Source organism: Phyllobates terribilis, unplaced genomic scaffold (assembly GCF_046119375.1).
Source record: "Phyllobates terribilis strain yellow unplaced genomic scaffold, ASM4611937v1 Scaffold_2__4_contigs__length_985480577, whole genome shotgun sequence".
Lineage (NCBI taxonomy): Eukaryota > Metazoa > Chordata > Amphibia > Anura > Dendrobatidae > Phyllobates > Phyllobates terribilis.
Window position 1 is genome coordinate 638,574,754 of NW_027362762.1, and position 15,224 is coordinate 638,589,977.

At 48.0% G+C, this 15,224-nt stretch overlaps 1 protein-coding gene across 3 annotated transcripts in view; it reads right to left on the bottom strand.

Moving 5' to 3' along the window:
• Positions 1 to 15,224, bottom strand: part of KIF21B (kinesin family member 21B) — a 456,179-nt gene that overhangs the window by 159,043 nt on the left and 281,912 nt on the right. For all 3 annotated transcript variants that reach the window (XM_073666619.1, XM_073666617.1, XM_073666618.1), the window contains one exon: positions 1,976 to 2,175. In XM_073666619.1, coding sequence (XP_073522720.1) covers positions 1,976 to 2,175 — 200 coding nt within the window. The remainder of the gene's footprint in view (positions 1 to 1,975; positions 2,176 to 15,224) is intronic.

A 15,224-nucleotide genomic window follows, 5' to 3' on the forward strand; every position in this document is an offset into this window, starting at 1 on the left:
TAAATTTGATTCTGAGGATTCACTCTCCAGCTACAAACGAATAATGCAGGACCCTTTAAGATAGTGCACCACATCACCTGTGATACGGAGGCAGTCTTTTATCACGCTAGCTGCCCATGTGACCTTATTTATATAGGCATGACCACAAGACCCTTTAAAATACGTGTCCAAGAACACATTAGAGGTATTAAGAATGCGACTAGTTCTCAAGACCCTCATCCGTTACTCCACACCGGGATGACGCGGGCCGTGTCGTGTTGCTGTAGTGATGGGAGGTGACGGCGTTGTCATCTCTCCCATCATGCGATTTGCTGTGTGTGACATCCAACAATCACTTAAATAGTACCTACCTATTAAACACCTCCTGACGAAGCCAAACAGCTGAAACGCGCGTCGAGATGCTCGTATATCCCCTCCTGCACTCCCATTTACTTTCGCTCATATACCATGTCTCAAGGTATTGCTTTTCATTCATATACCATTTTGTATTCTATACTCCTTATATCCTTGTACAGTGATGGCTGTATGGTCTTTTTTGCTATCTTATACATATACTTGGCACATATTTTCTTATTGCTGATGCATCCACCTGAGCACTGTCATATCTATTCTAATTCTAATTTTTTTTATTGTATCCTGAACTAGTTTGCATGTACCCAACCTATATATCTTGTCTAGATTTTGTAGGTATATTGATTCTGCCTATATAGGCCTGATTGTACCTTTCTACAGTTATTATTCAATATTGCATTGCATATATTTATATACCTAAATAACTTCTTCTTAGGTCTATATATGTTATCTATTAGTGGAGCATAGTGTTATGGGGATGTTTGTCTCCTTCTTATAGGGACTATTAGATCTTTTTCGCTATAAATTTTAGCCGTACTTCTCCCTTTCTTCCAAGATTGTATTATATTATTGTTATTATTATATATATATGTAATAAACTTTATTATTGTATTTAATTCCCCCTTGTCTTTGGGTTCTTCTACTGTCCCCCATATGAGACTTCCAGAATCATTTTTCCTGATATTTCCTCTGTCTGGACTTTGGAGAAACTTCTGTCTAAATACAGGACCTTTGTTCACAAGTTGAAGGTTGACCATTCTCTATACATGGGAAGAGTTAGGTGGCTGCATCTACTTGCAGTCACATCTTAGCCAAAGTATAAGGAGAAGGCAATGAGGGGGGAATTGGTTGACTCCTACTTATATGATAGGCGAGCATACTAAAAATGGCATTTACAGTGGCTTGCAAAAGTATTCACCCCCCTTGTCATTTCTCGTGTTTTGCTACCTCAGAACCTGGAATTTTCATTTTTTTAGGGTTTGCATCAGCTCATGTAAGGAACATGCCTACAACTGTGAGCATTTGGTTTTCTTTTTATTGTGAAGCAAACAGCAAACAGGACAAAATAACAACAAAGAGACTGTAAAAGCCAAATGATGCAAAACTTTTAATGAAACCCAATTGCAAAAATTATTTTTAGCACCAAAATATATGCATTTACCAGTGCATGTACCAATGGACAACGATTTCAGCAGGGCTGTTCCACTTTGTAGACCTTTTTATCCTTACGTATTACAAATTTATTGAGTGGTAAACGTTATTCAGACTGTGACCACTTTTTTGTGTGATGTGAACAACAGTAGTACTTACTTGAACTTTTTCCACATTTAAGGGATTATGGACTTTCCTTTGGTTTTTCTGTTGATGCTCATTGTAATTGTAATTTTTGGCTTGTAATACTCTCCCAATTAACATCAATATTGTTATATATTGGTTTTCAAAATGATAAGATGTATAATTTCCTACTTTTTATGTAAGGCCCTATTCTTCAATATTTCTAGCTGCCATTCTTACATTTTCCCTAACCTAGAGAAGTTCTGTTGTGTGCGTCTGGCCATTGACCTTTGTATAGGGAGGGCGATTATCATAAATCTGATAAACAGCTTTGATAAATAACACTTACAAGGTATTTCCACGTGCTGGGAGGGTAAAACTGTGTGAGCCTCTGCCCCGCAGAGAAGTAGTAGAAAATCCTCCAATGTCCTCTAGGATATCAGTCAATGATGCCAAAGACTTGGTAATGTTTTTGGAAGAGGCTTCTAACAATGGGCTTATTGACTCTGCAGACACAGCCTTCAATTGCCATGAAAGGCGAGGTTCTCCCTTAAAACACAATGAAAGAAAATAGAGACAAAATACATTTCAAAATTCCAAGACAATGTTATGCATAACTAATCAAGAAAACTTGGCACCGAGAACATTCAGAAGCTGATCATTTTTTAACATGTTTCCATGAACAGAATGAAAAATCCTAAAACCCTAAAATCAAAAAGTTTCATCCACACTTCCTCAGAGGCTGAGGGATGCAGGACGGACACCAGCACATTGTTCAGACCAGTAAGTTTCTAAATAGATTAGATTCTCCTACCTTCCCACTATATAAGTGATGATTTCTTGTTTGCATATAATTGGTGCTATCCTTCAATATAGTGGTAGTGGCATGGTTGATCATATAAGAGCAATACTCCAATTTATTTCAGTAGCTATGGAATGTCATTATGCATAAGCACTTTAGCAAATTATTATTATATTTATACTAGCTATTGAACCCGTTCTATGCCTGGGTGGCGAGCATTTTTATTGGTATATGGTGTCCCATGCTGGTGTGTGCTGCCCTCCTCCTGGTATTTGTGCTGCCCCCATCCTGTCCCCACCATCCTATCCTGGTACGCATGGCACCCCTCATCTCCAATCCTGGTATGCATGGCACACCTCATCCCCATCCTGGTATGCATGGTACCCTTCATCCCTAATCCTGGTATGCATGGCACCTCTCACCCCCAATCCTTTTATTCATGGCACCCCTCACCCCCAATCCTGGTATGCATGGCACCCCTTATCCCCAATCCTGGTATACGTGGCACCCCTCACCCCCAATCCTGGTATGAGTGGCACCCCTCATCCCCAATCCTGGTATGCATGGCACCCCTCATCCCCAATCCTGGTATGCATGGTACCCCATCCCTCATCCCTATCCTGGTATGTATGGTATCCCTCATCCTGGTATGCATGGTACCCCATCCCTCATCCCCATCTTGGTATGCATGGCTCCTAACCGAATCCAGGTATGCATGGCACTCCTCATCCCTATTCTAGTATGCATGGCCCCTCATCCGAATCCTGGTATGCATGGCCCCTCATCCCCAATCCCGGCATGCATGTCACCCCTCATCCCCAATCCCGGTATGCATGTCACCCCTCATCCCCAATCCCGGTATGCATGGCACCCCTCATCCCCAATCCCGGTATGCATGGCACCCCTCATCCCCAATCCCGGTATGCATGGCACCCCTCATCCCCAATCCCGGTATGCATGGCACCCCTCATCCCCAATCCTGGTATGCATGGCACCCCTCATCCCCAATCCTGGTATGCATGGCTCCCCTCATCCCCAATCCTGGTATGCATGGCTCCCTCATCCCCAATCCTGGTATGCATGGCTCCCTCATCCCCAATCCTGGTATGCATGGCACCCCTCATCCCCAATCCTGGTAGGCATGGCACCCCTCATCCCCAATCCTGGTATGCATGGCATCCCTCATCCTCAATCCTGGTATGCATGGCACCCTCATCCCCAATGTTGGTATGCATGATACCCCTCATCCCCAATCCTGGTATATATGGCACCCCTCATCCCCAATCCTGGTATGCATGGCTCCCTCATCCCCAATCCTGGTATGCATGATAACCCTCATCCCCAATCCTGGTATGCATGGCACCCCTCATCCCCAATCCTGGTATGCATGGCTCCCTCATCCCCAATCCTGATATGCATGGCACCCTTCATCCCCAATCCTGGTATACATGGCTCCCTCATCCCCAATCCCGGTATGCATGGCACCCCTCATCCCCAATCCTGGTATGCATGGCACCCCTCATCCCCAATCCTGGTATGCATGGCTCCCTCATCCCCAATCCTGGTATGCATGATACCCCTCATCCCCAATCCTGGTATGCATGGCACCCCTCATCCCCAATCCTGGTATGCATGGCTCCCTCATCCCCAATCCTGATATGCATGGCACCCCTCATCCCCAATCCTGGTATGCATGGCTCCCTCATCCCCAATCCTGATAGGCATGGCTCTCTCATCCCCAATCCTGGTATGCATGATACCCCTTATCCCCAATCCTGGTATGCATGGCACCCCTCATCCCCAATCCTGGTATGCATGGCTCCCTCATCCCCAATCCTGGTAAGCGTGGTACCCCTCACCCCCCAATCCTGGTATGTATGGTCTCCTCACCCCCAATCCTGGTATGTGTGGTACCCCTCACCCCCCAATCCTTGTATGCATGGTCCCCTCACCCACCAATCCTGGTATGCATGGTCCCCTCACCCCCCAATCCTGGTATGTGTGGTACCCCTCACCCCCTAATCCTTGTATGCATGGTCCCCTCACCCCCCAATCCTGGTATGTGTGGTACCCCTCACCCCCCAATCCTGGTATGCGTGGTACCCCTCACCGACAATCCTGGTATGCATGGTCCCCTCACCCCCCAATCCTGGTATGCATGGTCCCCTCACCCCCCAATCCTGGTATGTGTGGTACCCCTCACCCCCCAATCGTGGTATGTGTGGTACCCCTCACCCCCCAACCAATCCTGGTATGCATGGTCCCCTCACCCCACAATCCTGGTATATGCATGGTCCCCTCACCCAACAATCCTGGTATGTGTGGTACCCCTCACCCCCCAATCCTGGTATGCATGGTACCCCTCATCCCTTTCACACTGTACACACATACAAAAAAAATAAACAGTTATACTCACCTTTCTTCTCTGTACTCCAGCGCTGCTGCGTCCTGTTCTGCCAGAGGCCGGGGGAGGAGTGCAGTGACGGAGCACCGTGATGTCCGGCGCCATTTTGCTGAAGACACACTGTAAATGTGACTTCAGTAAAATGGCGCCGGATAGCGCTATGCGCACGCGCCGATCCAATGCCTCACTCCTGCCCCGGTCTCCGGCAAAGAGAGGCGCCCGGCAACGCTCCTCCCGGTCAGGTAAGTATGCAAGTATGGCGCCGGAGATCGCGGTATGCGTTCAGTGCCTACGCATACCGCAATCTCCAGCGCCATACACCTTCTCTTACCTGTAACGGCTGGATGCCTGCTTCTGTCTGGAGCCAGACTGCGCGACACGCATGCGCAGTCTATCGAGGCTTCAGACAGAGGGAAGCATCCCCGGTTATATTACAGATTGATTGATCCATAAGCAAGATATATTGTATAATTGGATTGTATTCCTCTTATTCTCCCCTTTTGAACGTGCACATACACTTTAGCAGCACAATTAATTTTCTGTGGAGTTGAATCATCTCTTGATTAGTATTAGTGTTGAGCGAGCACTAAAATGCTCGGGTGCTCGAAGCTCGGGCCGAGCTCACTGTGATACTCGGGTGCTCGACCCGAGCAACGAGCCCAATGTTAGTCTATGGGAGACCCGAACATTTTTGCGGCGGCTCCCCCGGCAGTCTGTAGAAAGCCTAAAAAGTGCCCAAAAAGATAGTGACAGTGCTCAAAAGACATGGGGACAGCATGGGGATCGCCCCTGGAAGCATTTCTGACCCCCAGGTCACTGCTGTCAACAACGTGGTCAGAGGTATTAAGCCACTTTTACAGGCTCACAATAAAATGTTCAAAAACGAAAGTGAAAGTGCTTTCCTGTGAAATATGTTAACTCCTTAACGACCATGGGTCTTTCTGTTTTTGTGTTTTCCTTTCTTGCTCCCCTTCTTCCCAGAGCCAGAACTTTTTTAATTTTCGTTCAATATGGCCATGTGAGGGCTTATTTTTTGCGGGACGAGTTGTACTTTTAAACACCATCACTGGTTTTACCATATCGTGTGCTGGAAAATGGGAAAAAAATTCCAAGTGCAGTGAAACTGCAAAAAAAATGCAATTCCAAAAAGTTGTTTTTTGGGTCCTTTTTTTACCACGTTCACAGATTGCTAAAACTGACCTGCCATCATTATTTTCCAGGTCGTTACGAGTTCATAGACACCAAACATGTATAGGTTCTTTTTTATTTAAGTGGTGAAAAAAAAATCCAAAGCTTGCTAAAAAAAAACAAAAAAATGACGCCATTTTCCGAGACCCTTAGCTTCTCCATTTTTCGAGATCTGGGGCCAGGTGAGGGCTTATTTTTTGCGTGCCGGGCTGACGTTTTTATTGATACCATTTTGGGGTAGATCCGATGTTTTGATCGCCCGTTATTGCATTTTATTGCAAAGTTGTAGCGACCAAAAAAACTTAATTCTGGCGTTTAAAATTTTTTTCTCGTTACGCCGTTTACGGATTGTATTAATTCTTCTTTTATATTGATAGATCGGGCGATTCTGAACGCGGCGATACCAAATATGTGTATGTGGGTTTTTTTTTAGATATATATATATTTTATTTTGAATGGGGCGAAAGGGGGGTGATTTAAACTTTTATATATTTTTTATTTTTTTTCTTTTTTTAAAAACTTTTTTTTTACACTTTCTGCTTGCTTCTATAGTCTCCAGAGGAGACTAGAAGCAGCAGTTGTCTGATTGCTTCTACTGCATACAAGCGATGAGCAGATCGCTTGTATGCAGGAGAAATGCTCACTTGCTATGAGCGCTGACCACTAGGTGGCGCTCATAGCAATTGAGACATGACAACCACAGGCGTCTGCTGCAGACTCTGAGTTGTCATGCCCACCCATTGGTGTCCCGCGATCACGTGACGGGGTCACTGATGGGCGGGGCTTAGGACTCCCGGAAGCCCGAGTTAAATGCCACTGTCAGAGATTTAACATGTTAACAGCCGCGGGTGGATTGGATTCCAATAATCAGCTGACATGTGCTCGCTTCAGTGCGGGCTCACCGCCGGAGCCCCCGCTGAACCGGCCTTCCCGACCTGGTGCGTACTATTACTGACCAGGTCGGAAAGGGGTTAAGGAACATCCTTTCCAGGGTAAAGACTTGTGTATAAGGTAAAATAAATAACCAAAAACAAAAATACTCCTCCACACCTTGGGCTATGTTCACAAGTAGCATTTTTTATGCGTTTTTGCACGTTTGTATTGCTTTCAACCGTGACAAATGCATTCACCGGGAAATGTCATTTTAACATTTTACAACCTTATCTGGCCATGTGCTGTGTGACACATGCATACAGTGCTAAAAAGACATGGGAACAGCATGGGGAAGACCCCTGGAAGCATCTCTGACACCCAGGTCACTGCCTAAAAGTGTGCCCATCAGAAGTGATCCTTGCCGCATCAGAAGATGCAGACTTGCAACTATCCCAGTGCAAGTCCTTGTCCCAGGGCCGTGTTCAATTGTACCTCCCCCATAACTTGCAATACAAGCGCAAGTATGCAGCCTGCCACCCACTCACCCCCAGGCTGCAATACCATACTGCTAGCTTGCTTGCACTTGAAATTGGGCCTTTTAGGCATGTGGAGGTGGAATCTGGCCACCACGTCATGGCTGTGTCGGTAGCCTGGTATTCATACTCAGTCTCCAGCCGCCCGGCGGCTGGGTGTCCACGCTTGGTCCCCAGCCACCAGGGGGCGGCCAGGTGTCCATACTCAGTCCCCAGCCGCCCCGCTGCCGGGTGCCCACACACAGTCCCCAGCCGCGTGGGGGTGGCCGGGTGTCCATAAACGGTCCCCAGCCGCCCCTATTTGTCCCGGTGCGCCTTATACACAAGCACGCATACCAAAACATTACCTGTGCCCTCCCCAGTGCATTTAGTGGGAAGGACAGCCTAACCACAAACACGTGGACAAGTGAATGTGGCCAGGAATGGTCCATCTCACTGACGCCTTCACACTGGGTTAATATTGTGGAAGCCGGGACACAGTTGGACACTGGGATGCAACACGTCCTCCAGACATAGAGGATTGCGGGTTCTGGGTCAATCAGGCTTCAACACAAAATTCAGAAGGTAGACAGCAGCAGTGGTCGGCCTCCTACACAACGAGTAAATTATTCATGATCATGAGGCCATCCACCTCCTTAGCTTTCTGTTCCTTGGAATGCAAGCGCATGTATGTAGTAGCAGCTAGGCCTGAGGTGGTCAGCGTTTTGGCGCATATTCTACCTCCTTCGAGGATTGCTGGATGTTTTCCTGCTACTATCCCAGTTCTATGACTCCCGTTAAAACAAAGCTTCAGGTGATGAATGATGGATGAGGTGGTGGCAAAGGAGAAAGAGCAGGAGGAACAGGGACCATTCACATCAATATCAGGCCAGCCAACCACACATGTCTTGTAGGATATGTTTCTGTATCAAAAGGAGCGGTTCAGCTACACAGTTATAAGGCATACAGTGAATGCAATGCCTACCAAAAATTTCGAGGCACTCCAATGCCCCTTGGAAGTGACATGGAGGTCAGAGGGCCTTAACTAAACCGTTTTTTCCATTTATAGCAACTGGGTCTCCTGTACACTGTTGGCCTAAGCAGGGAATGGAAGGCTTTCCAAAAATTATTAGGCACTGCAATGCCCCTTGAAACACACGTGGATTACAGTGTATTAAAAACCTTCTACTCATTATTGGGGAGTGGGTCTCCCTTAGTGTTCGCCTATGCTTTGAAAAGCAAAAGCTGACAAAAATTAGGAGGAAATGCAATGCCCGTTGCAAGAGTCGTGGAGGTTAGAGGTAATTAAAAACAACATGTCAATGCCCCTTGGAAGAGCTGTGGAGTTCAGAGTGGTTTAACAAGACGGTTTTAATGCCCCTTAGAAAAGACGTGGAGTTCAGAGTGGTTTAACAAGACAGTTTTAATGCCCCTTGGAAGAGATGTGGAGGTCACAGTAGCTTAACAAGATGGTTTGAATGCCCCTTGGAAGAGACGTGGAGTTCAGAGTGGTTTAACAAGACAGTTTTAATGCCCCTTGGAAGAGTGGTGGAGGTTACAGTGGAATAAAAAGACAATATCAATGCCCCGTGGAAGAGACGTGGAGGTCACAGTAGCTTAACAAGACGGTTTTAATGCCCCTTGGAAGAGTGGTGGAGGTCGCAGTGGAATAAAAAGACAATATCAATGCCCCTTGGAAGAGTGGTGGAGGTTACAATGGAATAAAAAGACAATATCAACGCCCTGTGGAAGAGACGTGGAGGTCACAGTAGCTTAACAAGACGCTTTTAATGCCCCTTGGAAGAGTGGTGGAGGTCGCAGTGGAATAAAAAGACAATATTAACGACCCTTGGAAGAGACGTGGAAGTCACAGTAGCTTAACAAGACGATTTTAATGCCCCTTACAAGAGCCATGCAGTACAGCATATTAAAAACATTATTCCCATTATTGGGGAGTGGGTCTCCAATAGTCTTTGCCTATGCCTTCCAAGCAAAAGCTGCCAAAAATTAGGAAGGGGGAACTTGCAATGTCCCTTACAAGAGCCATGCAGTACAGCATATTAAAAACATTATTCCCATTATTGGGGAGTGGGTCTCCCATAGTCTTTGCCTATGCCTTCCAAGCAAAAGCTGCCAAAAATTAGGACAGAGGAACTTGCAATGCTGGCAACATGGACCACGGTCACCCTGGTGGTATAGTGGTCGTGGAGGCTGAGGATAAGGAGAAGAGCAAAAAACAGCCAAAATGAGGAAGCGTATACCCATGTGTGGGTGTGAAGCGATGCATGGGAATACACCTCCCGAAATAACACAGTGGATTTGACTTTATGTTACTCTGCTGTCATTTGGTGGTGATGAGAAGTCTGGCCCAATCCAGCCCTTGTTCATTTTGATAAGGGTCAGCTTGTCAGCATTGTCAGTTGACAGGCGAGTGCGCTTATCAGTTATAATTCCCCCAGCGGCACTAAAAACACGCTCCGATAACACGCTAGCGGCAGGGCAGGCCAGGACCTCCAAGGCATACAGAGTGAGTTCATTCCAAGTGTCCAGCTTGGATACCCAATAATTAAAAGGCACAGAGGAATCACGGAGGACGCTGGTACTCCCTCACCATCTTTTGAAACTTTCCACTCCTTGTGAGAGTACCCTGCGCCTCAGGGCCTGTAAGCTGGGCAGGTCTCAGAAAACTGTCCTAGAACATTGACAGTGTTCCCCTGCCTCTGCTGGATTAGAGTTGCGTCTCTCTCGCCTGTATGCCTTAGTTGGGCAGCGAACTGTGACCTCTGCCGCTACCGTGTTCAGATGGGAATTTTTTTAATAGTTCTGCAGCAAGGGCCTTCTGGTACTGCCCCATTTTTGTAGACCTCTCCAACTCAGGAATAAGAGAGTGAAAGTTCTCCTTGTAGAGGGGGTCTAAAAGTGTCATCAACCAGTAATGACTGTCACCCAACATTTTGACAATGCGAGGGTCACGGTTAAGGCAGCGTAACATAAAGTCAGCCATGGGTGCCAGACTGGTAACGGGCAAGACTTCCGTGTCCTCACCAAGATGACGACTGATAGTGTTGAGCAATCACTAAAATGCTCGGGTGCTCGAAGCTCGGGCCGAGCTTACCGTGATACTCGGGTGCTCGACCCGAGCAATGAGCCAAATGTTAGTCTATGAGAGACCCGAGCATTTTTGCGGCAGCACCCCCGGCAGTCTGTAGAAAGCCTAAAAAGTGCCCAAAACGATAGTGACAGTGCTCAAAAGACATGGGGGCAGCATGGGGATCGCCCCTGGAAGCATTTCTGACCCCCAGGTCACTGCTGTCAACAACATGGTCAGAGGTATTAAGCCACTTTTGCGGACTTACAATAAAACGTTCAAAAACGAAACTGAAACGGTTTTCCTGTGAAATATGTTAAGGAATTTCCTTTCCAGGGTAAAAACTTGAGTATAAGGTAAAATAAATAACCAAAAACAAAAATACTCCTCCACACCTTGGGCTATGTTCACAAGTAGCATTTTTCATGCGTTTTTGCACTTTTGTATTGCTTTCAACCGTGACAAATGCGTTCACCGGGAAATGTCATTTTAACATTTTACAACCTTATCTGGCCATGTGCTGTGTGACACATGCATACAGTGCTGAAAAGACAAGGGATCAGCATGGGGAAGACCCCTGGAAGCATCTCTGACCCCCAGGTCACTGTCTAAAAGTGTGCCCATCAGAAGTGATCCTTGCCGCATCAGAAGATGCAGACTTGCAACTATCCCCGTGCAAGTCCTTGTCCCAGGGCCGTGTTCAATTGTACCTCCCCCATTCCTTGCAATGCAAGCGAAAATATGCAGCCAACCACCCACCCACCCGCAGGCTGCAATACCATACTGCTAGCTTTCATTTGAAATGGGGCCTTTTAGTTTGGAGGAGGCCGAAGCTGGCCACTACCTCATGGCCGCTTCGGCAGCGAGGTATCCATACTCTGTCCCCAGCCGCCCGGCGGCCGGGTGTCCACGCTCGGTCCCCAGCCGCCAGGTGGCGGCCAGGTGTCCATACTCGGTCCCCAGCCGCCCTGATTTCTCCTGTCACCTTCCCCCACACTTTTCTTAGCCTGGCCTGCTTTAGGGCAGCATTGGACGAGCCCACCAGAGAACCAGACTCCTCCGGTGGGCCCTGGCTTCTCCATCAGGGGAGTTGAGAGTGCCTAGGTGAGGAGCATGATGATGATGATAGAAGTTAGCATCTGCTTTGTTTTCTTGGAATGCAAGCGCATGTATGTAGTAGCGGCTAGGCCTGAGGTGGTCCGCGTTTTGGCGCATATCCTACCTCCTCCGAGGATTGCTGGATGTTTTCCTGCTACTATCCCAGTTCTATGACTCCCGTTAAAACAAAGCTTCAGGTGATAAATGATGGATGAGGTGGTGGCAAAGGAGAAAGAGCAGGAGGAACAGGGACCATTCACATCAATATCAGGCTAGTCAACCAGATATGTCTTGTAGGATATGTTTCTGTACCAAAAGGAGCGGTTCGGCTACACAGTTATAGGGCATACAGTGAGTGCAATGCCTACCAAAAATTTTGAGCCACTCCAATGCCCCTTGGAAATGACATGGAGGTCAGAGGGCGTTAACTAAACCTTTTTTTCGATTTATAGCAACTGGGTCTCCCGTGCACTGTTGGCCTAAGCAGTGAATGGAAGGCTTTCCAAAAATTATGAGGAACTGCAATGCCCCTTACAAGAGCCATGTGTGGCACCCCAGGGGTCTGGTCACCACAGTAATAGAGATATTACGTCGGAGAGCAAGTGGGAGGTTTCCTGGTCAGGATCCCTTAAACATGCAACATCCTCCTGCCCCAGTCCTGGGAGGGGAGAATTCTGCCCTTATAAACTGGATCTGGGGCGGGGTTGAGTGAGTCAGAGAACAGTCAGAGTCAGAGTGAGAGCAAGGGAAAGTAACAGCAAGGAGCTCTGTAGGAGCTAGGAGCTAAAGACCAGGGGCTGGAAACTGAGCAAAGCTCGCCCTGGCAGAAGACAATAGGAACCGGACACAGGAGTCCGAAGCTGTGAGGACTTATATATCCAGCAGCAGAAACCAGCCAGCAGGGGATTTCAGGTCCTCTGGCCATAGAAGCCCGGAGGCTCAGTCACAAACAAGGGACCAGCACCGCCGTCGTGGAGCGGAGGCTAACAGAAGGCCCCAAGTCACCAGCCATACGGGTGAGCACTACACGGTACACTCAGGGACGTGGGCTACTTCTACCCGCTTACAGCAAGGTAGCCAGGAAGAGTGCAGACAGACGGGGAGGCCTACAACTTCACCTGGCCAGGGGAACTCCTGCTTGCTCACAGACTGACCAGGCCTCTTATGCTAGCCAGTACTCCCGGGAGGGTCTACCTTATAATCATCAGTAAAGACCCTGAACTGCACTGCAAAGACTCTGAGTCGTTCCTGTTGCGCTCGTGCACCATCACCCCCATCATCCACACTCACTGCCGTGAGGCTATACTCCTCCCGAGGGGAGTTATCCCATTCTATGCTGCGCACACAACACCAGCCTCAGCGGTCTGCCTCGCAGCGGTGGTACTCCCTGACCGCAATCCACGGGTGGCGCAGTCGGACAATTAACCTCAAAACCTAAGAAAGACTGCCACTGGTTTGACCAGCCTGAGCCACGGGACCGGGTCACCGCCACGGAGACTACAGACCCCAGAGACCCGGCACCGGGTATCCCACACACATGTACACACGGCCCAGGGGGCGCGTCACATGCAGTACAGCATATTACAAACATAAGTCCCATTATTGGGGAGTGGGTGTCCCATAGTATTTGCTTATGCCTTGCAAGCAAAAGCTGCCAAAAATTAGGACGGAGCAACTTGCAATGCCCCTTACAAGAGCCATGCAGCACAGCATATTACAAACATAAGTCCCATTATTGGGGAGTGGGTCTCCCATAGTATTTGATTATGCTTTCCCAGAAAAAGCTGCCAAAAATTAGGATGGAGCAACTTGCAATGCCCCTTACAAGAGCCATGCAGTACAGCATATTACAAACATAAGTCCCATTATTGGGGAGTGGGTCTCCCATAGTATTTGCTTATGCTTTCCCAGCAAAAGCTGCCAAAAATTAGGACGGAGCAACTTGCAATGCCCCTTACAAGAGCCATGCATACAGCATATTACAAACATAAGTCCCATTATTGGGGAGTGGGTGTCCCATGGTATTTGCTTATGCTTTCCCCGCATAAGCTGCCAAAAATTAGGACGGAGCAACTTGCAATGCCCCTTACAAGAGCCATGCAGTACAGCATATTACAAACATAAGTCCCATTATTGGGGAGTGGGTGTCCCATGGTATTTGCTTATGCTTTCCCAGCAAAAGCTGCCAAAAATTAGGACAGAGGAACTTGCAATGCTGGCTCCCTGGTGGTATAGTGGTAGTGGAGGCTGAGGATAAGGAGAAGAAGATTAAACAGCCGAAACGGGGAAGCGTATACCCATGTGTGGGTGTGAAGCGGTGCATGTGAATACACCTCCCGAAATAACACAGTGGATTTGACTTTATGTTACTCTGCTGTCATTTGGTGGTGATGAGAAGTCTGGCCCAATCCAGCCCTTGTTCATTTTGATAAGGGTCAGCTTGTCAGCATTGTCAGTTGACAGGCGAGTGCGCTTATCAGTTATAATTCCCCCAGCGGCACTAAAAACACGCTCCGATAACACGCTAGCGGCAGGGCAGGCCAGGACCTCCAAGGTGTACAGAGCGAGTTCATTCCAAGTGTCCAGCTTGGATACCCAATAATTAAAAGGCACAGAGGAATCACGGAGGACGCTGGTACGATCGGCAAGGTACTCCCTCACCATCTTTTGAAACTTTCCACTCCTTGTGAGAGTACCCCGCGCCTCAGGGCCTGTAAGCTGGGCGGGTGTCAGAAAACTGTCCCTGAACATTGACAGTGTTCCCCTGCCTCTGCTGGATTGGAGTTGCATCTCTCTCGCCTGTACGCCTTGGTTGGGCAACGAACTGTGACCTCTGCCGCTAGCGTGTTCAGATGGGAATTTTTTTAAGAGTTCTGCAGCAAGGGCCTTCTGGTATTGCCCCATTTTTGTAGACCTCTCCACCTCAGAAATAAGAGAGTGAAAGTTCTCCTTGTAGCGGGGGTCTACAAGTGTCACCAACCAGTAATGACTGTCACCCAACATTTTGACAACGCGAGGGTCACGGTTAAGGCAGCGTAACATAAAGTCAGCCATGCGTGCCAGACTGGTAACGGGCAAGATTCCGTGTCCTCACCAAGATGACGACTGACCATGCTCTCCTCCTCCTCCCCCCTGTCCTCAGGCCACCCACGGTGAACCGACGGTATGACACTTGTACAGGTACTACCGTCTACAACGCATGATATCAGCTCCTGTTCTTCCTCCTCCTCCTCTCCCTCATTGTCCCCTAATGCACGTTGGGATGAGATGAGGCTGGGCTGTGTGTAATCGCCCGCTACGGCTTCTTGATCCATCTCATCATACTCTGGCTGCAATGCCTCCTCTTTAATTCTCTGCAGAGAGCGTTGCAAAAGACAGACAAGTGGGATGCTGACACTAATGATGGCGTCATCGCCACTCACCATCTTGGTGGCCTCCTCAAAGTTTGTCAGGATGGTACATATGTCAGACATCCAGGTCCACTCCTGAGGTCTTATGTGTGGAGTCTGACCTGAATATCGACGGCCTTGTTACAGCTGGTACTCCACAACTTCTCTCTTCTGCTCACAAATCCTTTGCAACATGTGGAGGGTAGAGTTCCAACATGTAAGGACATCACACACCAGTCGGTGT